The 26,417-nt window shown below is 40.3% G+C and overlaps 2 protein-coding genes across 7 annotated transcripts; one reads left to right on the top strand and one right to left on the bottom strand.

Annotated features, from left to right (window-relative positions):
• The first annotated feature begins 435 nt into the window (after positions 1-435).
• LOC104456633 (COP1-interactive protein 1) lies at positions 436-12,766 on the top strand. Of its 3 annotated transcripts, XM_010071480.3 has the most exons (12): positions 439-1,046; positions 1,283-1,527; positions 3,102-3,239; positions 3,616-3,816; positions 4,005-4,127; positions 4,303-4,340; positions 4,426-4,549; positions 5,565-10,916; positions 11,084-11,239; positions 11,354-11,455; positions 11,536-11,678; positions 12,103-12,766. In XM_010071480.3, the coding sequence occupies exons 3-12, from the start codon at positions 3,162-3,164 to the stop codon at positions 12,374-12,376; spliced, it is 6,591 nt and encodes a 2,196-aa protein (XP_010069782.2). In that variant the 5' UTR covers positions 439-1,046; positions 1,283-1,527; positions 3,102-3,161; the 3' UTR covers positions 12,377-12,766. The 3 variants fall into 3 exon arrangements, with proteins under 3 accessions (XP_010069783.2, XP_010069782.2, XP_010069781.2); XM_010071481.3 differs by having other exon boundaries at positions 436-1,527; positions 11,093-11,239; XM_010071479.3 differs by having other exon boundaries at positions 439-1,527.
• A 3,821-nt stretch (positions 12,767-16,587) lies between these two features.
• Positions 16,588-20,199, bottom strand: LOC104456631 (membrane-anchored ubiquitin-fold protein 5). 4 transcript variants are annotated; one of them, XM_018861984.2, is made up of 5 exons: positions 19,933-20,199; positions 19,537-19,687; positions 18,706-18,876; positions 17,805-17,934; positions 16,588-17,087 (listed from the first exon to the last, which is right to left on the bottom strand). In XM_018861984.2, exons 2-5 carry the CDS (start codon positions 19,664-19,666, stop codon positions 17,054-17,056), a joined length of 465 nt encoding a protein of 154 aa, XP_018717529.1. In that variant the 5' UTR covers positions 19,667-19,687; positions 19,933-20,199; the 3' UTR covers positions 16,588-17,053. The 4 variants fall into 4 exon arrangements, with proteins under 4 accessions (XP_018717529.1, XP_039171731.1, XP_039171730.1 ...); XM_039315797.1 differs by having other exon boundaries at positions 16,591-17,087; positions 17,805-17,866; positions 19,933-20,191; XM_039315796.1 differs by lacking the exon at positions 16,588-17,087 and having other exon boundaries at positions 17,509-17,866; positions 19,933-20,188.
• Positions 20,200-26,417: the final 6,218 nt, after the last annotated feature.

Raw genomic sequence — 26,417 nt, 5'->3', positions numbered from 1 at the left:
TGTCCATTAATAACGTGCAAGTTCTGCCCAATTTATTAATCTCCACTGGGGTGGTAAACAGGCAGTCGATGACTGATGACAGATCCAAATCTATCTTCGAAATAAATTTACATCCAGCTCACCAGCTATAAATGCAGTCAAAGTCAAGGGGGAGGGAGGGGGCAGAACCGTCATTCCAGTTCCCTCAATTAGGACTAAAGCAAGCAGGACAAAAAGATTAAAAAAAAAGAATCCAATTTTTTCAAACTCCGGACCCAATTACCGTCCGCGTCGCCATCATCAATCCACCTCAAAAAGCTACTGCTGTTTAAGCTTAAGCTTTGAGGTTGGAGCAGCAGCCAGCAAGCAGCAAAGCAGCAAAGGCTTTGGCGGGACGTCCCTTTCCCCCCCGCCCCCTTCTCCTACCGCTTTAATTTGATTTTCTAGACATAATCAGAGAACCTCAAGCGCTCCGAAAGCTGATGTCTCACCTCAAAATCCCACCATACTGCATTAGCCAACAAGGCTAACCGCCATTAGCAATTTTGCTGTAAATGAGGTTTGTCCTGTGGGCTCGCTCGCTCGCTCGCTCACTCTACCCGCAAGACACGAAATCTTATACCGCCTTCCCCTGAAATCTCTCTGTCTCTGTCTCTTGTCTCCCCTGTTTCCAAGAAGGACCCTTGGTTTCAAAGATTCCTTCTTTGCTCTTTCTTTCAACTTAAGCAGCTCCAGATCCAGCAACCTACCCCCCATTTTCTTTTCTTTTCTTTCTTTTCTTTTTTTTTTAACCTCTTCCTTCCCCTGTTCCTCTTTCCAACCACATTAATTTCCTTTAATTTATTCTTAGTGGTTAAACAGAGTTGCCGAATTTAATTTAATCTTTTTTTTTTTTTTGGGTCGATCCGGGCTTCTTACAGTGTTCAACTAGAATGCTCTGTTCACCCTCCCCAGCTCACAGACAATTCCGCTGTCAAATCCGGTGAATTTCTTTTTCCCTCCTCCCTCTCCCCATTTTTGGCGTCTTCTTTGCGTAGGCGTGAGAGTTGGGCGTCTAATTATTGCAGGTTTTTTTTCTTTCAAACTTCGCTTTTTCTCTTTCTGGGTTCCCGTGGATTTCTTTGCAGAGGGATTAGGAAGAAAAAGGGAAAAAGGGAAAACAGCTTCCGACCTCCATTTCATCTTCTCCCTCCTCGTGCACTTTCATCTGGGTTCCGTTTTTTCTTTGCTGCATTGGGTTGGAAACAGAAGGTCTTTTCATTTAAAATTTATCTTTGCTTTTCCCTTCTCTGCTCTGTGTCAGACTCTTGGGTTGTAGTGCGCTGCGGAGTTAAAAGAGCATTCCTTTCTTGAACCTCTCGGTTTATCGAACCTTTTTTATTAGTGGGTCTGGCTTGTCGTCTTCGGAGGTGGAAAATCTAAGTTAAAGCTGAGCTTCGGGCTATACTATTCGGATCCGATAATCTTATGCTTGAGCATTGGGCGATTATAATATAAATCCATGCTTTTTTGGCGCTCGGTGTAAAGATCTTGGCCTCCCCATTCAAGGTATGAGCCTCATTCAGCTTCTTTTTCTTCCTTTCTTTTGAATCTTTTTGGACTTGGAGCTTCTAGATTCGTCGATCTTGGCAAATGTGGAAGTCTTCTCTGCTTGGTCGAGTGAGATGATGTCATCTTTCTCTTTGATCTGAGCTGCCAATTTATGCATTTTGCGAAATTGGAATGTCTTACCGTTTTTGGCTTTTGGTTGAATGTGTGCATTTCGAAATCTCACTAGTTCGTTTCTTAGTAAGTCGCTAAGTTCAGTCGGTGATGTTCATTGGCCTGTTCTTTTTGCTGTTTTGCGCTTAGTTATTGGGTGTTCATATATATCCCAGTTGCAACTGTCTTATATGATATTGTGAATTGAAGAACTTATCCTGAACATGTTGCATTTTGGAGTTTAAATCAGCAGCTCGTTGCTCATGGCAGCCTTCTTTCTTTCTGCTTTGGGTTTCTTCTTTAGTGCTTTTCAGCTTAGTAATAGGATCTTCGCCTTTGTGCCCGCCTTGGAGTAGTCTGCTGTGATTTATCAGGCCGGTTTGCAGCCTGTTCTTGAATGGTCTTCAAGACTGGGATTTGTTTTAAGGTTTCTTTTGCCCCCCCTTCGATTGAGTGTAAATTGGCAAACATTACTGTATTCCAATATAATGTGCCCTAGACTCGTGAAGGGCTAGTGATCAAGGTCTCTTAGTTTGCCAAATTGAGTGACCCACAGAATGGCTCTTACTAGAGAAGGTTCTTGGGCATCCAAAATGTTAAGAACCATGTGAGGCACTTCACGGTATGAAGCTTGTGAGAGCAATCCAGTGTGTGAACATGATGATGCAGTCACAATTTAGCTCCTTAATTGGTTTATGTCACAGTTTGACCAATCTGAAGCACATTGCACCCCTATCAAATATTTTCATATGGAGCTCTGTCCTAGATGGTGAATAAATGACATCAGCCTCTTACCCACCCCACTTCCCTTACATCTGTCTTGTCTGGAAGTCCCAATTTTTCTGGCTGCCCACTATCTTGCATTTGGACTTTCAGTCACTACCTATGAGATTTGTTTTGATTGTTTGGCCAGCTTGATGTGTTTCAACCTCAATGGGCTCTGCAGACTTTTACCTTTAGATCTTGTTGAGCCCTTAGTACTCCTCTGTTGGGGCTCTCTCTCTCTCTCGATTTCTACTTGAAGCTGCAGTACACTAGCCCCACCTTCAATTTCTTACTTAAAGCTGTTGACAACAAGTTGATTTCAAATAGATAGGAACCCTAAAATTGAATAATTGTGAGTTGGCAATATTGTTTAAGTAGATTGAATGCTTGCCTATTTGGTCCAATAATCTTTAGTCTCTTTCCAGTGAAATTGTAGATGAAGATCCCGATTCTCTTGTTTTTCCTTCTCTGGTTTTTTGGATTCTACTTTTGGTGTGTAAAAAAAGGAAACATATGGCACTGCTTCTTTTGAGCGAGTGCTTATCATCAACTTTGTCCTTAGATTTATGGTTTTCATGTTTACTGTACTTGCATGAAATACTCATTCACTCATTTCGAGAATAACATGACCAATTCAAATTGCATTGGTTTTACAGGCAGGAGACAAAAGCTGGACCTTAATATCTTGTTGCCAATGATTGATTGATCATTCAGTGATGTCAAGGATCTCCAAGTGGAAGCCTGAGAAGACAAAAACGAAAGTGGTCTTTAGGCTACAATTTCATGCCACACATGTATGTTTCTTCACAGTACCTAACCTTAGTCGCTAATGCTAGCATCCCTTTCGTTAGTTTTTCGATTTTATTTAAGATTCTATTTTCTGACCTTCTTATAAATTTCACCAGAAAATGTAAATTTTAAGTTGTTAGTTCATATGTTGAATTAAACTTCATGGCTTCCTTCTTAATGATCATCCGTGTGTGTGTGTGTGTGTGTATCTGTGCGCACGTACGCACGTGCACACGCGCGAGTGCATTTGTGTGTTATTATACACCAATATGTCTTATAGTTGATGATTCAAGAAGTGACAGTTAATAAATGCCAACAATGAATAGTTTGAAGGTAACTTCTACAATGACTGAAATGAATAATCATGTTATATATGTCCAGATTCCTCAAACTGGATGGGACAAATTGTTTATATCATTCATTCCAGCTGATTCTGGAAAGGCAACAGCTAAGACGACAAAGGCTAATGTGAGAAATGGCACCTGCAAATGGGCAGATCCCATCTACGAAACTACGAGGCTTCTTCAAGACATTAGAACCAAACAATACGATGAAAAGTCATACAAACTTGTTGTGGCAATGGTAAAGTTTCCATCTGTGTTATAAATTCTTAACCTTCTAGTCATCAAGATCACTCATCCCCAAAGCTCCTCCATCCCGAACCTATTTTATGCACCAATTACAGATACTGTGATTTGTTGATATAACATCTCTAGTCCTGCGTTCCTTGTGCCTAACTTTGCTTTTTTACTGAAATTTCTTGACGTCAGGGTTCTTCGAGGTCTAGCCTCCTTGGTGAAGCCACGATCAATCTTTCTGATTATGCTGATGCTCTAAAGCCTTCTTCTGTTGCGCTGTCTCTTCGGGGATGTGACTCTGGAGCTATATTACATGTAAGGATTGTCAGGATATATCTGAGCTCTCCAGTATTGCTGGTTCTGAATGGTTTTTTTATGATTTTAGATGCTGAGTGCCTTCGGTAACTTCATGTTCTTTTGGTCGAATTCTTTGTCCCCTTTTGATCTTTATGAGGGTTCTCTCTAAGAAAGTGCATTTGTTGTAATGCAGGTTACGGTACAGCTGCTTACTTCTAAAACTGGTTTCAGGTAACTCACTAAACACTACAAAATTCTAGAGCATTTCATTGGTTTCCACCACCTTATGCCATTTCGTGCTGGTTTATATTTTCAGAGAGTTTGAACAGCAAAGGGAACTCAGAGAGGGGGGCCTGGTGACTACTTCTGACCAAAATGGTCGAAGTGAATCTGTTAGTGGAAGACTGCCATCATCTGAAGATGTTGTTGGTGACCATACGGTGAGCTTCATTATATTGACAGGTCTCCTTGTGGTTCATATATGGTTGAATCTCCCAATAATCATGCTCTCATTTGATTGTTTTGTATAAATTACAGCTGATGCCCAGTAGGATTGTATGGGTTTTGAAAGTATTATATGGTCATGTCAACAACGGAAGTCTAATAAATTGAAAAAAAGAACGAAAAACTAGTGATGATTTCATGTAACCATCGTTATTTATTTAAGGATGGACTATAGGCTACAAAATCAGTGATGTTTGTTCACATGTCTGAGGATTCTTCAAGTTGGGGTTGTGTCACTTGACGTCATGATTGATATATGGACATCGAACTTGTTTCAAGTTTAATGTCGTATATTATTTTCACAAAATTCTTGTTTACGAAATTGTAGCCCTGCAATATGAGACATAGGAGGCTGTAAATTGGGACTCGATGCTGTGCCTTGTCACCTCTGTAATAATTAGATTAGTATGTTCATAATACACACATATGTGATCCCTAGGTCATTTTTTTTTGTGCATCGTCTTGCCTACTGTGAGGCATGACCTGTTTGTTATGTTTCTTTAGCATGTCATTTGCTAAGCTTTTGTTGTATTGAAAATTTATTTTGTAGAATGTAGATAACAAAAGTCTTAATTTTATTCTACACTAGATTTGTGCTCACATTCTTTTGTATACGCTTAAAGCTCATTGTTTATAGGGGTCCTTTCCTTTTATACGTTCCTTGAACCACGAAAAAGGGGCATTGTTAACCTGCAGCCTCTTAGATAGGACCATGGCCTAGGCCATGTTTAGCCTCCTGGAAAATATTGAAAAACTTCTGTTGTTTTTCTTGTTAGTTATTTGCAAAATGTGCTAATGTTGGGATGTTCTACACATTTAGCTTCCACGCATCCTGAATTCATTCTCTCTCTTAAAGCCTCTTCACATGCCTTCTACTCAGATTATTGTGATTAATTTCTAAGGTTATGTTCCCTGATCAGTGTTTTGTACGGTGATCCTTTATGATGACAGGACTATGCAAGTGTCAGATTCAAACATGGATCTAGAGAGCATCCGTCAAATGAAGAAGAGATGGTTCTGAATGAAGAGCATGTGGATTCGCCCATTGGATTAGATGGTTCTTCAAATACCTCAGAATCTTTATATGCAGAGAAACATGATACGTCAAGTGCACATGAAATAGACAGCATCAAGAGTACCGTGTCTGGTGATTTGGGTGGGCTTTCCCTTAGTCAAAGCCCTCGGCCGGGAAAAACAGGCCCTTCAGATCAGAGGCATGTTGGGACCAGTGACTGGGTTCATGGCTGGGGTTCAGATTATTCTGCAGATAATGACTTGGCAATTACATATGAGGAAAATAATCGACTTAGAGGAAGCCTGGAAGCAGCGGAGTCATCTCTTCACGAGCTGAAATCAGAGGTAAGCTCTTTACAAAGTCATGCTGACAATTTAGGCGCTGAAGCACAGAAATTTGCGCAGCAGCTCGCTGCTGAGATGGCTTCTGGAGAAAATCTGGCACGAGAGGTGGCTGTGCTGAAATCTGAATGTTCAAACTTCAAAGCTCAAATTGAGATGCTGAAGATCGATAAATTAAGCTCACCTTATGTTGGAAAAGACATGGTTGGATTGGACCAGGATCAAGATCTAAAGCTAAGATGCTTTAGGGGACTTCTTCTTATGGAGGATAAGATCAGAGAGCTTCAGAACAAGACGTGCTTTGGACTTAATGACAGGGACTTCAGATTTCTGGGAGCTGACTTGGAGGCCTTGCTTGTTATGTTGCAGGATCTCAAGCAAGGAACCGGACAGGCTGTTTCTAGAATCAGCTTTGCAGCCCCAGAAGGAGGTGCCCTAAAGCAGGTAGGAGATTCAAGTATAAATGAGAGCAAGAAACTTGTTTCCCCGGTTGAGTTCGGTACAGACTTGTATCAACCTGAAAGCATGCTTCATCATCTTAGTGTATCGGGCCTGTCTCATGACCCCAGTCCTGCTGATGTTACTGATCCAATGAAAGACAGAATAGTTGAACTTCTAAGAGAGCTGGATGAGTCAAAAGCTGAAAGGGAGAGCCTCACTCGTAAGATGGACCAGATGGAATGTTATTACGAAGCTCTCGTTCAAGAGCTTGAGGGAAATCAGAGGCATATGCTGGGAGAACTGCAGAATCTTAGAAATGAGCATACTGCTTGCATATATGCTGTTTCTACAGCTAATGCAGAAATGGATAGAATGCGCCAGGATATGAATGAACAGCTGCTAAGATTTACAGAGGAGAAGCGTGAGTTAGATTTACTTAATAAAGAGCTCGAGAGAAGAGCTGCCACTGCAGAGGCTGCTCTCAAAAGGGCACGGTTAAATTATTCAATTGCGGTCAACCAATTGCAGAAGGATCTTGAGCTGCTCTCTGGGCAGGTTTCATCCATGTATGAAGCTAATGAGAATCTCATCAAGAAAGCATTCGAAGATTCCACACCACAAAGCTTTCAAGGAGCGACTGAACATTTGCAAAATCAGAAGCTGGACCCAGGGGATGTTCATGCAAACAAGCTTTTGCAACGTCAGAATATGCCTAAAGTGCAAAAAAAACAAGAAGTGTGTGGAGATATCCTTCTAGACGACTTAAGAAGATCCTTGAATTTGCAGGAAGAGTTATACCAGAAGGTTGAAGAGGAAGTGTGTGATGCAAATTTTGAGATAATCTTTTTGGATGTGTTTTCCAAGACTTTGCGAGAAACTTTGCGTGAAGCAAGTAGTGATATTACAGTAACAAAGAACAGGGTAGATTACCTCACGAGGCAGCTGGAGCTGGTGACAGAATCCAAAGATGTACTGACATGTAAGCTGGAAAGCGCTATGAATGAGGTTCAGTCCCTAAGTGATTGCAAGGAAGCTTTCTCTCTAAAGTACAACGGAATGACTATCCAGAATCAAATGTTGGAATCAAATTTACGGACCATAACCTCTGAAAACCATTTCCTTGAACAGAAAATTAAGGAGTTGGAGTCTTTGATGACTGAATATAGAAGTTACAGACACAAATTTGAGACCAGTGATGTGGAGAGAATTGAATTGGCAGATCAACTGAGAAAGGAAGTCAAGGATTCTGCGATACTTAGAAGCGAAAATGCTGCTCTACAGGGAGAGTTGCAAACTCTTAAACAGAAAATTGAGGAGGTGGCATCTGCAAAGGATCATCTGCAGAACATTGTCCACTATTTGCAAGACAAATTGCATAGTATGTTAATGTGTCATGAGGAGAACTTTGATGGGGAATTGCTGCTTAGAGAATCAGACCACCAGGACACTGAATCGGGGTACCTAACCAATATTGTGTCAAAATTGGCGGACATTCAGCAGAGTGCACGTGATAAATATTTACAAGTCGTGGAAGAGAGGAAAGCTTTAGAAAAGGAAAAAGATCTAGCAGTAGCTTCCTTAAGCACATCTGAATCTAATATTTTCTCTGTGAAAGAGAAATTTGGGCATGACTTACGTGTTATGCTAGATAAACTAAGCACGTCAAACTCATTGGTACAGAAGCTGCAAGTAGAAGTTGAGGCTCTTGCTAACAGACTTGGCTCGAGCTCAGAAGCAGAAGAAAGACATGAACAGGGGCAGAAAGAAGCACTTGCTGATCTTTGCCGCTTGGAACTTGAGCTGGAACAGCTCATATCAAGGAATGAAGATTTTTCTCAGAAATTCCTGGCTTTAGAAAGCATAAGTGAGGAACTCGGACAGAGTAAGTTGATTATAGCAGAATGTACCGAGGAAAATCATGCTTTGATGGCATCTCTACAGAGCAAAACTGAAACATCTTCTCAGCTAGAATTGGAGGTTTCTGAATTGAGAGAAAACTTGAAATCTCAGAAGACTGAGTTGCATAATCAGAGAAGCTACATAGAAAAATTAGAGATGAGTATATCTGATCTTACCTCCGAATTGAATGAGAAGCACTGCCAGTTGCTTAGTCTTGATGAACAGAGAGTTGAACTGCTCCACCTGAGGCAATTGGTATCAAATTTAGAGCTGGAGAATGCAAGGGTTTCTGATCTTCTCTTGCGTAGTGAAGAATGTCTAAAAGTTTCCCGTGAAGAATCTTCTTCTGTTGCTGAATTGGAAAATCAGTTATTTGAAATGCATGAATTCTTGATATCTGCAGATATTCAGAAAGTTCTCACTAGAGTTCATTATGAGACAGGAATTCAAGATTTTGTCCAGCAGCTTCAGTTCTCAGATAGGCACCTTGAGATGTTACAGCAGAAGAATCTTGACCTTGAATCGAGACTCAGTTGCTGTCTTGCAAATGAGGCACATCATGTTGAAGAAAGTAAGAAGTTGTCGACACGTCTTGAGTCCCTGAGATCTGATTTAGAAGCCTCAATTGCTCAAAACGGAGAATTGCATGATGTTAATAATGTTCTGACAACTGAGCTCGAGGAGCACGGGAAGAAAAATGAGATTTTGTCGACACATCTTGAGTCCCTGAGATCTGATTTAGAAGCCTCAATTGCTCAAAACAGAGAATTGCATGATGTTAATAATGTTCTGATGACTGAGCTTGAGGAGCACAGGAAGAGAAACAGGATGTTGGATGCTAGTATTTGCGAGGAAAGGAGGAAGCATGCTGAAAGTCTTGAGTCCTTGGAATCTGATTTAGATGCTTCGATTGCTCAAAACAGATTACTCCATGATACTCATAATGTTCTGAAGGCTGAGATTGAAGAACACAGACAAAGAAGTGAATCTTGGGAAGCCACTATTTGCGAGGAAAGGAGGGAGCATGCTGATAGTATCGAGTCCCTGAGATCTGATCTGGAAGCATGCATTGCTGAAAATAGAGTGCTTCGTGATACTAATGGCATTCTGAAGGCTGAGCTTGAGGAACACAGGAATACAACTGCAATGTTGGATGCTGGTTTGTGTGAGGAAAGGAGCAAGCATGCTGAAAGTCTTGAGTCCCTAAAATCTGATTTGGAAGCCTCCATTGCTCAGCATAGAGTACTTGAAGGTACTAATAATGGCCTGAAAGCTGAGCTTGAGGAATACGGAAAGAGGAATGAAATGTGGGATGCTAGTACTAGCGAAGAAAGAAGGAAGCATGATGATTGTATTGAGTCCCTAAAATCTGACTTGGAAGCCTCAGTTGCTCAGAGTAGGAAGCTTCAAGAGACTAATAATGCTCTGATGGCTGAGCTCGAGGAACATAAGTTAAGATTTGAAACGTGGGAAGCTAGCATTTGCGAGGAAAGAAGAAAGCATACTGAAAGTCTTGATTGCCTGAACTCTAACTTAGAAGACTTCATTGCTCAAAATAGAAAACTCCATGAGGCTAATAATGAACTTAAGGCAGAGCTTGAGGAATGTAGAAAAAGAAACCAAAACTGCGATGCTAGCATATGTGAGGAAAGGAGAAAGCATGCTTCTGAGGTTGAAATGCTCAAGAGTCTGTCGATACTTTCTGGAGAAGAGATTGATGGGCTAATACTTGTAAATGAGGAACTGCAAGTGAAACTTCTGGTACTCGAAGGGAAAATAGAAGAACAGAGTTCTCAGTTGACTTTGCTAGAACAGTGTAATGATGAAATCGTTGTGATGCAGAAGCAGTGTAAAGAGCTTACCGAGAAGCTCTCAGCACAAGTAATGAAGACTGAAGAATTTAAAAACTTGGCCACTCATTTGAAGGAGCTCAAAGATAGGGCTGATGCTGAGGTTCTCCAGGCACGGGAAAAGAAAGAAACTGATGGACAAACATATGCTGTACAAGACTCATTGAGAATTGCATTTATCAAGGAGCAGTATGAAAGCAAGCTGCAAGAACTGAAACAACAGCTCTCCATGTCAAAGAAGCATAGTGAGGAAATGCTCTGGAAATTACAGGATGCAGTTGATGAAGTTGAAAGCAGAAAGAAATCCGAAGCTTCTAATCTGAAGAAAATTGAAGAGCTGAGTATGAAGATCTTGGAACTGGAGTCTGAGTTACAAGCAGCAGTTTCTGAGAAGCGTGAGAAATCGATGGCTTTCGACTGTATGAAGGCGGAGATGGAATGCTCATTAATAAGCCTTGAGTGCTGTAAAGAAGAAAAGCAAAAGCTTGAAGCTTCTTTGCTCAAATGCAATGAGGAGAAGACTAAAATCGCTGCTGAACTCACACTAGCGAATGAACTTCTTGAGAGTTCCAAAACACCTGGAAGGATTCTGGAGAAGGATGCTGATCAATCACATATGGATTGCATGCCCGATGACCTGGTTGTAGGGACTCTACATTCTGCAAAATCACTAAATCGTGATGAAGCTGATGCATGCACAAATCATGGTCATGAAGGTGCCCTTGCAAGTGGACTCATAAGCGTGCAATCTAAACAGGTTAGATGTCGTTTTTCTATCTGATTTGTGGGCTTGAACTTTTATCATTTATCATTCCCTGGTGCCTCTCTCTCTCTCTCTCTCTCTCTCTCTCTCTCTCTCTCTGCACGTGCATGCATGCGCAGGGGTGTGTATGTTGATCTCTAATACTCTGTGCATTCCTTTAGGATGTTCAGGCCTCTAAAGGCGAAAATGGGATACAAAACCTTGCACCTCTCGATCGAGATATTGCTTTGCATAGTGACAGAAAGGATCTTGATCTCCTCCGCGAGCAATTCAAAGTACAAGTTTTAAAGTCAAGCATGGACAATTTAAGCAAAGAGGTAGGTGATACGCTCTGATTATTTGGCCAGCAAAGATGTTCTCTGTGGATATGTCAGCTAACGAGCACTTTGATTCTGGTTATTGCGAATCCAATTCTTGTCCTCGTCTCGCAGTTGGAAAAGATGAAAAATGAGAACTGGCTTCTTTCTCAAGATGATCGTGTTGCTGATCCAAAGTTTCCAGAATTGCAAAGGGAATTAATGCGATTAGATAAGGTACTCCCTTGCATCCTTCATCTTCCTAAGAAGCCAGTTCCCACTAATCGAACTCGCTCTCTTTCTTTCCCCTTTCTCAGGCAAATGAGGAATTGAGCAGCAAATTTCCTTCATTCAATGAGATCTCTGGCGGCGGGAACGCTTTAGAAAGAGTACTCGCTTTAGAAATTGAACTAGCTGAAGCATTGCAGGCAAAGAAAAAATCGATGATCCAATTCCAAAGGTACCTTTTGTCATTAGACTAACTGGCATGTGAGGGTCATCAATTGGAATGTCTTTTCTAGCTTTTGTGAAGCTCATCGCTCATCTGTAACAAACATCAAATGCTTTTGACTGGGGCCCAGTGGAATAAGTTAATTAACTTATGCTAATTAACTTATGCTAATTATACTATCAATCCTATAGTCCTGGGAATTGGCATCATCTTATGATTATTTCACATGGCGATGCATTTTGAACTCTCTCAGTGCATCGTCATAGTGGATCTTCAACTCAACCCCATTTGCATTGCAGCTTAGACATGCGGTTATGTCTCAATAAGATGAGACACAGTTACACTTATAGAATGGTAAATGGGAGTTGCATCATAAAATTCTGCTGAAGAGAGGTAACAATTTTTGACTGGGTACGTGAATCCTGTTTTGCAGCTCTTTTTTAAAACAACACAGTGATGAGGAAGCAATATTCAAGAGCTTTAGGGACATCAATGAGCTGATCAAGGACATGCTGGAGCTAAAGGGAAAGTACGCAGCTGTGGAAGGCGAGCTAAAAGAAATGCATGACCGCTACTCTCAATTAAGCCTTCAATTTGCCGAGGTTGAAGGAGAAAGACAGAAACTTATGATGACTCTGAAGTGTGTCCGGTCGTCCAGAAAGGCTGCTAATTTGAATCGCTCATCGTCAGCGTCCGTAGGGGAATGATCCCTCCTCATAGCCAAAGTGGAAGAGACCTCCAATTTCCTTATTCCTGGTCATATTCAAGGCGAACATCTAACTGGCCATGCTCCTACCTTGATTTGCAAGAATGGGTAGGTGCGCTAATCGGCAACAAATAACATTATACAGCCAAGGTGCTCGGAGTTTTGTGAGATGGGTGTGGGACGTTGAGCTCTAAGCTGCCGCTGCCGCCACCACTCTTTGGTGTATATAAGTGCCTATTGGTGGATGATACTGTAACTATTATCAGAGCACATAGATATAGATACTTGTGACAATGAAACCTCTGATCTTATACATCTGTAATGGCCTTATTTATGTACAGTGATCAAATTCGTTCATTGACAAAGTCGATATATCTCCGATTCTCCTGGTCGCATTGCATTCTGAATCTGTTTACTGATGCTTTGGCTGCATCTGCACCATAAGACGAGGGCTCTGCTTGCTCTGCATCAATGCATCTGAGCTAGTAGTGGGAGCCATAAGGCCTGGTCGACTTTTCCGGCGATGATGGGTTCCTGATCCGATTCAATTCAAGATGAAACTAGGAGGACGGGTTCCCAAAAATTGGGTCTGTGGACCGGACTGGTTGGTCCTAGGACTGGAAATCAGACCGCACCATTGGTCCGGTTGGGTGCAATGGAACTGGTCACTTTGTTTTTTTAACACTACTTTTTCCTTATTACTTTTTTTTTCTCATTATTTGGACCGGATTGAAATAGTCAGTCCAGTCCGGTTCACATTTTATTAATTGAAATAAAAAAATAAAAAAATATATTTAGTCAGTCCAGTCCGGTTATCCCTTAGAACCAGAAAGGAGAACCAGAAATCTAATTGTCTGGACATTGGTTCCACTTCTAAGAATTATGAACTAGACCGACACTCTTGGGAATCAGATCATGGGTCCGGACCAGACAATTCGGGGCTCGGGTGGTCCATTTTGCACACCTTTGTACACTACTGCAGTTCCCTTAACCGTGCATAGCTTCTTGTCCAATTTTCCATAATATTACCTTGGACCAAACAGGGTAGGAAATTAAATCAATTTATAGTCATGGTTTTGGAAATAATTTGCTCCTACAACCTCCATCTTCCCAACATCATGGGCTGTATCCTCTTCCTTCACTTCTCCAATAGCTTCATTCTATATCAAGCGGCTCTAGTGGCTTTAATATCCGTTCCAGTAAACTCCGGTGATGGGAGATTCTCCGGCCGCACTTGATTCCTCCTGTAGCTGGCCTGGACGAGCCTCCCTGAACTCCTCCATTGTTGCTCTCGAGATCTCCATACCTGAGCGTCTTCAATCTTCATTCTCTTCTTTGCTCAATCGTGGAGCACCATCTGGACCAAAAGGATCCTGAAGCAAAATGGTCTCCACGAGTTAGGCGTTGGAGTAGCTAGCAAGCAAAGCTCACTTGCCGGCCAAGCTTCGAGCTCGAGCAGCCATGGTTGCAAAGCTTTGAAGCTGGATCCGACCTTGAAGCTTGTGGACGCCATGGCCAGCAGCTATGTCCAGGCAGCAGTGGGCAGGGACGAATGTGCATCAGAGGAGTTTGGCCGAGCGATCATGAGATTGAACAAGATGAGGAGTGACTTCGTCAGATTTTTCTTTTTAATTTTTATGCAGACCTTTTTGGGACAAGATTGCCGGTCACCGGGAAAATCAAGTGATCACCGGCTAGCAAAATTGTGGCATGCCAGCAAGCTTAGGTTCTTATTTGAAATTATTCGTTCACTTTAAATTTTTATTTGAGACGGACTTGATTACTTGTTTAATAAAATGACCTCACTTCATATTTTTATTTGGAATTTTTCTTTAATAAAATAAAGAGTCCGTGCCCGATAACTTCTCCTTCTTCTTTATGCAGTTTAAAGGAATCCCCTTATCTGTAGCCAATATAAAAGTTCAATCCTTGACTAGTAAGCATTCGATCAAGAATTCAAATCCAACTCTTATTGTTCAGATTAGGTCTTGTATCGAGCTTAAATTTGAGATATAATTTAACATTTATAAATATGTTCACTTAAAAATTAAGAAAATTTTCAAATAGAATTCTCGAGAAGGATTGCTTTTTCAAAAGGGCCCTTGGTTGTAGGTGACGTCGGCACAGAGGACTACCGTTGACTTCACGAAGTCGTGAGGCAAGGTACATTCTAAAGACTCTTTTAAGATGTAGCCTTGCTTTAAGGCCGTGTTTGATACTTTTCCCCTCAAAATTATCAACAATTCATCTTTAATTTTATTGCTTCGCGTCAGCGAGTTAATGATCCACCGGTAATTTTGGGTATGTATTGAGTACGAGCCGCTGAAATTATATTATATAAAATGACTAAATAAATCACTAAGCCAAAATTTAGGTCTTAATAGTCCTTCCTTTTTTTTCTTTTAAATTAGGATTTTTAAGATGAATGATTTTTTTCTCAAAAAACAGGTGCGAGAGGAAAGACCCTTTTTTATTTCTATATAAACTTGGTTTTTATTTGAAGTATGAAAATCATCTTGAAACTAATTTTGCCACCTGCTAAACAAAGTTTGGCATGCCTTTAACATTTTAAATAATGGGGACCTTGGTCGAGTGATGTTATGACCCATCCGGTACCTTATATTTCATTTCCAATTGCTGACGATGTCTTTTGACCAACTTAAACCTCATCCTAATTTTCATCCAATTTGCTCATATCGGAGCGCTTCTTAGCCTCTTATTTCTCTAGAAGTAAACATATTACATGGCTCAAATGAGACCTCCTCTTATTAAGCATTTATTTGATTTCTCTCTCTCTCTCTGGCTAAAATTCATGTGTGAACATGTGGTGGCTGTGGTTACTGATTTCTTCAAGACTCCAAAGCAACTTAGGGTGCGTTTGGAATCAGCTTTGCAAGGGACTTTGGGCTTCTAAAGACACTTGGGCTAAAGCTAGGTGTTTGGAAACAATCTTGGAATTTCCATTAGGCCAAAGCTGGCCTTCCCCTGGCTGAAAGCCCAAGGCAGGTGAAGGGGTGCCTTGGGCTTTCAAATTTTCTCGGCATCTAAGTGATCTGTTCACTTTTTTTATTTTCTTCCAAAAATATCCTCGCTACTCTTATTTTTCCGGTTTGCCCTCGTTGTTGTACCGTTCATCTTCTTCTCCGTGAAGGCCGACGACGTGCTCCTCGGCCGTGTGGTGAGTGGCCGCCGACGGCTCGGCATGGTTGCGATGGCCCTGAGCGACCGTCGCCGGGAGTGGTGCGACCGCCGCCGCCTGTCTGGGTCGCGGCGATCGCCGGTCGCGGCGAGGTTTGGGTCGCCGACCTTGCCGCGACCCGCATCCGAGGGCGGCGGGTTCTCCGCGACCTCGCCGCCCCGGATCTTGGTCACGGCGGTTGCGGAGGTCGCGCGACCTCGCCGCGACCTAGATCCGGGCGGCGCGGTCGCGTGACCCCGCCGCGACCCGGATCTGGGGCCGCAAGGTCGCGGACCTCGCCGCCCCGGATGCGGGTCGCGGCGGGTCGCCCGACGTCCGGAGACCCTCGCCGATGGTTTCGGTGGTCGCCCGACGTCCGGCGACCCTCGTGATGGTCTTCGGTGGTCGCCCGACGTCCGCGACCCTCGCCGTGGTCTTCGGTTGACGTCCGGCGGCCACTTGCCCTTCCCGCCATCTCGCCCTTCCGGTCAATTTTTTATTTATTTTTCTTTTGATAATTTTTTTATCACCAAAGCAATTTGCAAATATAATTTCTCCAAACACCATTTTGCTCAAAGATACTTTAAATGGGCTTTCAAACTACAATTTTACCAAACACACTTTGCATTTTGGAAAATACATTAAACTCAAAGGTCTTTGCATTTTGCTAAGGACTTTTCCCAAAAGCGTTCCCAAACGCACCCTTAGTGCAGTTAATTGTACTTCCCTATGATAAATATCGATACTCCAATGTCCAAATTAAGCAAAGATAATTAGTTTTTTTTTTTTTTTCCGATACATCTTCAGTAACTTTTCGTATGGAAAACTAAGTTTGCATACTAGCTGAGAAATATGGAATTGTAAGCTTCTTCACTTGTTGGACGGATACAAATGAGGGGGAAGGCACCCTTCTTATACTTGAATCCCTCGGATTGTAGAGAGAGAAAACTTCTAGAGAGAATAGCTCTGAAAGAAAAGAGTTTTGTATTAATTGAAATGTTGGATGGAGTTTTGTATTAATTGAAATGTTGAATGGATACAAATAAGCATCCGTTGATCTAGAGTTTATCCGGCAGATAAGATCACACCGCCTTAATCACCAACATTAATGACAATTATCATCTATCGACATAAATAAAGCTAGAAACTTTTAGAATACAGCACAATGATAGTTTCGCCCGCCCTTGGAAAATTCTAGGAGGAGACTTGGTGGGAATCCAAGTGAGCACAGGAGGTTCTCCGCGTCACGGCACAGACCTTCATCTTCAGAAACCTCTTGGCCATCCTCTTGGCCGTGAGACATTCTCTGAATTCTCTCTTGCAACTCGTGACGCTCTGCTTAAGAAAATTTCCATGTCTTCTATATCCGTAAGAAACACAAAACACTTCGATTGTTTGATAGGCCAAATATGGAATAGAAAATAAGCAAATAGTCGTGTCTGGTCTTGTTTCCGGTAGCTTCTTTCCGGAAGGCGTTCGTTCTCTAATCACGCAGGATGTTTATTGTTTGCGGTGAGCAAAGAGCGGAAGACTTCTGTTGGTTTTCATCAACAATTAAGTTACATAATTAGCTGAGTGGTCAGAGGTGCTTTAAATCTGAGTATAATAACTATCACATGCAAGGATTGTGGCAAACAATAAACTCGCACAAATTGCTGCTTGTAATCAAGTTCACTATCAGAATAGTTATCCAATACACCCTTACCAAACAGGGTCTAAGAAGCCAAAAATTTAATAGATCTTACCCACAACCGCAATAAGCTAATCTTTGAAGAAGTAGTTAGGTTCCATCATTCATATTATAAATAACATCCGTTTGCCCTATCATCGCTAGGAAGTCGTAGAAGCCGAAACCATTTTCCATTTGCAACGAATGTACATGCATGTGTATCTTCATGGAAGAGGGGTTGCTATGCTTGAACAATGCACGCTAGCCATCTACCCTCTCATTCTTGTTTAGAATAACAATTCCTCTGGAAGTGAACATCCATCGGAAATCTCTTTATACACTGAAAGTGTGCTGATTACATCCCTCACAACTCTACAACAAATTTTGCCAGTATAAACAATCCAACAAATTTTCACTTCAGGATTTTATACACTGTTACAGCAAAAATTACTCTCTTTTTTTCAAGAAGATTTGTCAATGCACCGATTCTTCCAATGATTCCAAGAGCAACTTAGCACGTAGCAGCCCTAACTTGACAAAGTTTGGAGTAATGCCAAGCCATGAAGTTGTCGACTCTGTTACCTGAAGCTACAAAATTGAGCATGAACACCCAGGTTTCCCGATAGATTCATCCCGCAACTTTTCTGAAATAAAGCAAATTGAAAGTCATTTCCCTTCCGCATCGACATATTGAATGACTCGTTCTTGTTTCCTGCAGATGATGCTAGCAACTGGGCATGTCACGTGCACAGGATGAGAAACTATAATAAAAAATGACACTTTGATGACAATAGAAGAACTTGTTAACGACATGGTTTTTTCTCTTCCATGAAAGTGGAGTCAAAGGGTCAGAGTCCCTTTACAGCAGTAGGAAGTTTGTCTGTACCCAAGTCATGCATGAAAGGCGATGGTGAAGTTGCTATCAGCATAATTATGTGAACATGAATAATTGAGTATTACAGGACCTTCTTCGTCTGGTGATTAAATAGCCAACAATAATCTTCAGCCATGAAATGGAAGATGGTCTTGGATGGAGGGTAAGAGATAAAGAAGAAACCTGTGATTTAAGAGTGACCAAGCCCTTTAAAAATGACGGAACCAAATTTGAATGATATGATGATAGGAGGAAACAATGGGTCACTATTATTGCCAAAATATGAAAACTACTTTCTAGAACCAGCAGTGTCATGTGCACCCTCTAACCACACATATTGGACGAAGGAGAACTTTGTGTGACACTTAAAGGAAGACCCACTCGAAAAGGTCCACACCACTATGGCTACTCCATGAGCAAAGCAGTACTCAAGGTCGTGTTGAATCTTTGGGCAAGGGTTTATACTTAAGAATTACATCACCACCTATCTTCTATTTGGTGCGGGACTTGGGGTGTTATAATTGTAGACATATTCTTTATAGAAACATGTCACATGTGCTGAGAAAATTCACTTAAAGTTAAACAGAGAACGCATAAAATTTATTTTACCATTCTTTTTGTCTGAAACAGGAGGACGCACAACAACATGCATGGTGATGACACCCCCAGGAAGTTCACCAACTTGCAGTCTGGAGTCAGCAAGTGTCTTGTTGTTTTCCAGTATCTTTCCAGCATGAATAAGCTTTACATCATTCAGTGTCTTTGGACCATTTTCTTTCTCTACCAATAGAAACAGCGTACATTAAAAGAAACCCATTTATTATTCAAGTAATTACCTCTCATCTCCTTGTTAAGCACGTAATCTGACAGCTCCCCAAATTCCAACTTAACAGAAGATACCACTTCAGCCCCAATGATTTTACAGAAAAGAAGTGTAGCCGCAATTCTTAGGATATTAAGATATAAAAGCAAACGAAACAGCAAATTATGCTGGAATACATTAACTTAAGAAGGAACATATATTCTAATCAGGATCAATTTATAGCATGATGCTTCCACCAACTCTGGGACCGTGAATATTGCCATCGCAGGACACATTCCATACACAACCCAATTTCTATTTCATTGCATACAAACACATCTGTGATACTAATTTACTGCAGTCAAGACCATCAAGAGATCTCTTCGACCTAAAACATAGTAAAATGGCAACTCTAGCCGGTTCAAATAAACTAAAACATTCATCAATTATTGTGTACCTCACAGCTCACAACAAACCAAAATACACGAATGCAGCTAATGGTGCATATGACAAGAGTAAAATTGCATAACACCTAAAGTACGTATTTTTACTAATCGAATGCAACAGTACGAAGGCGACGGCACACTCGTAAGAAAACAATCGCAAAGATCAGACCACAGTCTCGAAATCTAACCGACCTCGGGGCCAGTGAGCCACCACTTTCTCCTTGAGCGAGGCCACCGTCATGGCGGGGCTGTACTTGGTGGGACCAATGTCGCTGCCATCCGCGAGCCTGAACTTGAGCTCGATCAAGCCTTCCCCATCCATTTCATCCAAAATCCCCCTCCCCTGCAATCGCAACAAAATATCAAAATCCCCGCACCGCTCGCCCCCGAAAATCTTCCTCAAATCGTATCTCGCAACAAAGAACACCCGATCGCGCTCATCCGCTCGAGCCACTAACAAAACCTCCCCGCCGCATCACAAATAAAAATAAAAAATAAATAAAAAAAAAGCCTCTCCACCTATGAAGAAGCAAGGAAATCTCCAAAACACAGGTAGAAAATTCCAGGTCGGATTCGACGTCGATTTACCGTAGAAGAGCAAGAGCCGGAGCCGGAGCCGGAGCCGAGCGGGAGCTGCCGATTTCGGCGCGGATTCTTCCCGGAGCTGCGCGGGGGATCGGCGGCGAGGCTCCGATTCCTTCAGATCCGGGAACCGGTCGACGATCTCCGATCGAGGAGAGCTTGCAGAACGAGCTCGCAGAACGAAGAAGAAGAAGAAGAAGAAGAAGAAGGAATTTTGCTTTGGCTGGAGCGAGAGAGAGAGCTAACTAAATGGAAACTACCAAAGTGGGATCAGGTCTTTACCTGAATCTAACAGAAAAAAAAAAAAAAAAAAAAATCTAATCCGTAGCTAGACTGTGCCCGCTTTTCCCTTTTTCACGGAAACGCCCCCCGTGCTTTGCCTTATTTACCGTTCCGGCCACCGTTCTTGCATCCTTGTGCTATGCAAAACCCTTTCTATAATATTGCGGATGCATTTTTGGACTCTTTTTTTTTTTGGGGAAAAAAAAGTAATTAGGATTTTCTTGGAACGAAATTAGTCCATTTTCATATCATTTACTACTGTGTTTCGGATGAAAAATACTGGATGATGGAAATTTATATTTTTTTTTAATTTTGATTTTGTCGAGTTGATCCTTTCGATAAATATGTAAACCGAAATGCTAATGTATATGTGGATTATTGACTTATCATCGCCGCCCACTGCCCGCTACCCTTGTTGCTGACGAACCCTTCTGCCCTTCTCTTCAATTTTTGTTTCTTCAATTTTTTTTTTTTTTTGCTTTAGCTTTTAATATTTGTATTAATCATGTAATTTGTCGGTCAAGCCTTTACTCGCCATATTAGAATTTCATAAATGGGCGGCCGAATCGGACAAAGAACAACTTGATTCATGAAATCAATTATAAAAAAGGAAAAAAAAGAAGAAATGTTTAGAGATTGAATACTTGATGAAGTTTAAAGATGTGCGATGTCCGTAATTATCTCATCTTCTATTAAAATAGTGCTTTTTTTATTCGAGGTTCCAATTCGATTTTTTTTTTTACGATCACAATAATTTATTTCGCTGAAAAATCGAAAGTGTCACCTCTGTAATACCAGTCGACGAAGCATAGAAAGTTTACTTCTCCACTTTGTTTGTTAACTTCATTAAAATAATCCATAAAATATTTAATATTTAATTTGGTGTCCAGAAGTCTGCGCTGAACTGGACAACGTTAAATTAATTATGTTTATGGGAATTGGTCCTGCGACGGCACCTAATTTTCTATTTTGATTCCCTCGATATTAATCACATCTGACGGGTTGCCTTCTAGCTTTGAATTTTCGTCCGCTACCTGCCCTTTGAATTCGTTTTAATAGATAAATTTAATAAGATGGCAAAATGCATGCCTTTGTTTTTTACACATTAAAGATGCGTTTGTTACATAAAAAATAAATAATTTAAAAAATATTTTCTTAAAAATAATCGCTTGTATCATTCAAGATACTTAATTAATAAAAAAATATTTTATTGTCGACAAAAATGATGTATAAATTTTTTTTGCAGATAGTGAAATTTGTTCTGTTTGCTCATTTTTGTAGACGATATAAGTGGTAATTTTTTTGAAAAATGCTTTCTAAATTATTTATTTTTAATGAAACAAACGAAGTCTAACTTTTGGAATAACTTCACAAAAAAATTTGCAAGTGAGTTTAATTGAAAAAATTGGAAAGTTTAGAGTACTTGGCAATTATAATGAAAGTTTGATGACCTAAATGCAAAATCCATTTAATTTGCAAGTATATAATAATTCGGATCATACTTTTCTCCATTCCTGATGGGAGGAAACTTCATTCAACTAGTATCTTGATTAGTGAATTACAAATATGGCCATAACTCACACTTAGTTAAGTTTGTACGTAGGTGATGTCTATAATTATAAACCTACCGATCACGCATGCTTAAAGGAAATTCTCTCAAATAATCTCATTCTCACATAATCAAATATGAACAACATTCTTAAACAATAGTGTAAAATAACATTTCTTCTTCCGACATGGGGAAACCCTTATGGTCTGCACGAATCGACTATGTGTCTACCAACCATCAAATAATTATTTTAATGCATTATCACGGGAATCACAATTGTATATAATTAATCGCCATAGTGAGTGTTTATTAAGACTTTTTAGAAAGGAAAAAAAAAAGGGCATAAAATGGAGAATAAAATAGGCGAAAAGTAGGGGGGATGTGGATTGCTCGCAAATAGAAAACTAAATTCGGATAATGACATTGGAACAAACACGAGTATTCTCGAGCTCTCTTCATATATTTTTCAGCATGCAAGAAAAGAATCAAAATCTTGGACTATGATTGTCGATGAAGAATTTCATCGGATTCTCCCAATAAAATATGTTTCAAGAATTATTTGAGTGGATTTAATAATGCTGATGCCTAACACGAAATTAGCCAGATTGATTCTCCACGACCATGTTCGACGGTATATCCACAAAATATAAGAACCCATTATGTTGATAAGTTCATGGAATCAAACTTCCATCAACCATAACAATAAAAAGAATTGAGTATGTTACATTTATTTGGTCATGAGCCATTTTTTTTAATTTCCTAGTGGGAGGACATATTGATTATCAATTTGGGATAGTGCCATTAGAATCGTATTTGCATGCCGAGTACTCATTATCTTTTCCTTCGTATTTGTGATATAACTGTCCGTCATCCATAAACCATTTCAAACAGCAACTTGGATTTCTTAAAATCAAGAAATCTTTTACTAGTAAGAGGACCCCGATTTTGACGCAATTTGTTAGGGCGTCGTGAGATTTCGAGCTCACTAACTAAAAGGTCAACTATTCAAATCCCACAAGTTGCATTATAATTATTCTTTGCATTGTAATTGCTATCCAATTAGATTTAGCCAACACAGTCGGAATTCATAATCCATTCCAAACGGCGATCGGGATTTCTCGAAATCAACAAATTTTTTCACTAGTTGGAGAACCCCGCGGTTGACCCAATTTGTTAGGGCTTCGTGAGATTCTCAACTTGATAATTGAAGGTCACCCGTCCAAATCCCAGAGGATTACAAGATTTTCCTCGAAAGTTCCAATCAGTTGAAGTGTCGAGAGAGACCGAGATGCTAAAACACCTGACTAATTTGCGCACGCAACTTGGCGAGAGAAGTTGACACTTTCTTTCTAGAGGAGTTTGCCGGCACTTCTCCCCCGGCACGTCATCCTTTGAATAAAGTCAAATAAAATCCCAATCGAGGCCTACAAGTACAAGTAACACCCAATACTTCTCAGCAAAAATAAATAAATAAAATAATTATTTCAAAGTGAAATAATAATTAGCAGAATGAAGCACAATTTAAAAGCTAAAGCCATTAGATTCCAGCTAAAACATTTTTTTCTTTTTTTGTCAAAAGCTAAAACCTAATTGGGAATATAATGCTTTGAGCACCCAAATTCGATGACATTGCTTAAGAGACCCTCTGGTGGACGCAAGACAAGGACGAGGAGGAATCAACTTTCGTGCCCACGATGTTTTCTTCTAAGCCACTCCAACTTAGTTTGCTTAATCAGACGATCATCGTGAGCTGCAAGGCGGGGTGAAATCTCCTCGCATTTGGGCGAAGGACCTTGACGATAAGCAACGGTAGGAATGCCGATAATTAGGGGTGCCGATCATGAATTCGGGGAGACACCGAATCGATCCAAATTGAGATTAGGGACACGTGATCATGAAAAAGAACAAAACGGGTGAAAGTCCGGGAAATCAATTCCCGAAAAATCATTTATTTTCGAACCAAAGGCATTGGAGAATCCCAATCAGGCTGCTAAACAGAAGTTAATTTATCAGGGACTCTCTTCAATCTGTGTCGAAGCAGGAAAAAAAAAAAAAGAAGAAGCCTAAGGTGAGGAGCGATTAAGCCCTGAATAGGGGGAAAGATTGCAGGCCTCATGGGCTGGGCTGATCAGGAACGTGATGTTCGGCCCAAGCAATCACGACGGCCTGCGTTCCATTGGAAATTAGCTTGGATAATTAAACTCGAGAGGCTTTAATTATATCGGGAAAATCAAATCCTGCTTCATCAATGGGTTTTGCTCAAAGCTTAACTTTTTTAGCATTTTAATTGGGATTTTTACCCATTAAGATTTTTACCCGCTAGGATAACAATTGGAAAAGATAAGATTGGATGGGATAATAAATTATCCATATTATGGATATGGAAATATCTAGTCTCAATAGCTGTTAGATACACCTAAAGATAGGATTGGAAGAAAATCATAAAATATTCAATTATTTCAATAAAAAAGGAATAAACGAAAAAAGAGCAAAAACCTTAGATTTAAGTGTTGGGGCCATTGCATGGACCGCTGTTGCCATGGGGCCGCCGCCGATGATAGCATCTTACCATTATGATAATCGTCCGATAGTGATCGCCACAATCTTAAAAGAGACGGGATGGGCACAATCTCAGCTGAATCTCGAATGGATTTCACATGAGAAACACGAGAATCATGCGGCGGCAAATAACGCCGCTGCCATCTTTGTCAATAGAAGAACCTCATTTTTTGTTTATTCCTTTCATTATCCAGCTAGGTCTGTCTCATCTCTAGTCCCCGATTACTTATCATGGTTTTTGTTTGGACAAGTCTATCGATATCCCATCCGGACTACGGAGGATGTATTAAATGCTGGATTATGATAATGGTTGTCTTTATTAGGTCGCCAAACATCGCCTTAAATTGTTATATATATTTACATGGAGAATGTTATTACTATAAAAAAAAAGAACGCAATGTTAAATAAGCACATCGACAGAAAGAGAGAGAGAGAGAGAGATTATCAGAAAGCTAACTTTTATAGCAAACCCTTATGTTCAGATGTTAGAGTAAAGCGATTTCACATCTACATTTCCCTTCCTCTCTCCCTTTTAAGACTTCATACTTAATTCATCTTATGAATTCAATTTGTCTGACATGGTCCAGAACGTTTTCCACGATAATTGCTTTTCTTCTTCTTGACCAACCTCGAAAGATGACGATGGTGATGATTCGAGAGCCTTAACCTCTTCCTTTCTACAGTTCTCGAAACTAGACCGGACGACAGGGGCGCGGGGAGAGTGCAAGGTACCTGCACGGATCTTGTCCATGGCGGATCAAAGTTCTGATGACAGACGCTGGTGCAAACCCTAGGCGAGTCAAACAAAAAGGGTTCAGATAAAAAGTTTTGTCTGGGGGAGAGGGAGAGAGAGGGGCAGGATGGGGAGCGTGTGCGGACCCAGAAACCCTGCCAGCAGCAGAAGCGAAGTGCAAGTGCAAGTGCAAGTGCAAGCAAGCGGAGCTCCTCTGAAAGAAAATAATGGCGGAATCTGCAGAGAGAGACAGATCAGAGGCCTCCCCCGACCAATGATGAGCTCTGACATGTCTTTAAGATGATGGATGTTATCAATGATAATGGGAAGTAGCTGTCCATCATCATCCTCGCATCGCCTCGCATCGCCAGCTCCCTGATCTCCTAAACAGCAGAGAATCAGATAAGAGTTCTTGGAAATCTCTCTCTCTCTCTCTCTCTCTCTCTAGATAATTTAATGTATAGAATAAACATATATAAGAAAGAAAATAATAAATAGAAAAAAACGTGAAGTGATATGAGAAAAACCAATTTCTGTTCAATCTTTTTGTCTTACTTTTAAGAAAGATCGTACGAAAATTGTAATTGATTCTTTGGTCACTTGTCATTGGGAAAATTACCCAATTAATTATAAAACTATTGTGTTAATGCATTTCGATCATAAATTTGTAAAGTTTGTCAATTTTAAACAAAATTCCAATGTCATCTTTTTGGTCAATTTTCGTTGGAAAATCATTGACATATCGGTTTAGTTATCTTTGGTTGTCCATGTCAATAATTTCCGATGAAAATTATTGATTGAAATGATTATATTGGAATTTTTCGTGTAAATATTTATGATTAAAATAGTAAAAATTGAAAAAATATAAAATTGAATTGGCATCCATATAGTAAATGCATCCATACAGTAAATTTAGAAAGACAATTTTCCCTTCATCAATCGTGACTTTTGGGTTTAACCATGATGATTTTAGCAACAACCTTTCTCCAATAAGTTCCATGTTCTAGCAATTTTTTTTGGACACGCATAAAATTTTGTGGAAAAGCATAGGACAAGTCTTACAATTATTAAATGGGACGCATTTTGGTATTATGCTTTAGAACACTTAAGAGAAAGAAGACGTTTTTTTTTATTGGACAACGAACAATATCAAAAATAGTAATAGGATTATTGGATTCCTAATCCAACCCCTTTTCTTTTCCTTTTTATTTGAATTTCTCCTTTTATTCATTTTCTATTCTTGTTTTTCCTATAAACTACCACCTTCCTTGTAAAATCATCCAATGACTTATTATTAGACTGCCCTTACGTTTCCATTGGTTACAATCCCAAACAAAAAATAGAAGTAAAATAAAAAAGGAGTTTAAG

The sequence above is a fragment of the Eucalyptus grandis genome, chromosome 6 (assembly GCF_016545825.1).
Source record: "Eucalyptus grandis isolate ANBG69807.140 chromosome 6, ASM1654582v1, whole genome shotgun sequence".
Lineage (NCBI taxonomy): Eukaryota > Viridiplantae > Streptophyta > Magnoliopsida > Myrtales > Myrtaceae > Eucalyptus > Eucalyptus grandis.
This window is presented reverse-complemented; position numbering and strand designations above follow the sequence as displayed.

Bases quoted from the DNA above. Each gene is read 5' to 3' on its own strand.
- LOC104456631 (XM_018861984.2), bottom strand. From the start codon at position 19,666: ATGGATGGGGAAGGCTTGATCGAGCTCAAGTTCAGGCTCGCGGATGGC. The intron at 17,935-18,705 runs GTAAAATAAATT...CATCATCTGCAG, and splicing joins TGTTTCAGACAAAAAGAATG to GAAACAAGAACGAGTCATTC. The intron at 17,088-17,804 runs GTAACAGAGTCG...GAAAACCAACAG, and splicing joins GCTCAATTTTGTAGCTTCAG to AAGTCTTCCGCTCTTTGCTC.
- LOC104456633 (XM_010071480.3), top strand. From the start codon at position 3,162: ATGTCAAGGATCTCCAAGTGGAAGCCTGAGAAGACAAAAACGAAAGTG. The intron at 11,456-11,535 runs GTACTCCCTTGC...CCCCTTTCTCAG, and splicing joins AATTAATGCGATTAGATAAG to GCAAATGAGGAATTGAGCAG. The intron at 11,679-12,102 runs GTACCTTTTGTC...CCTGTTTTGCAG, and splicing joins TCGATGATCCAATTCCAAAG to CTCTTTTTTAAAACAACACA.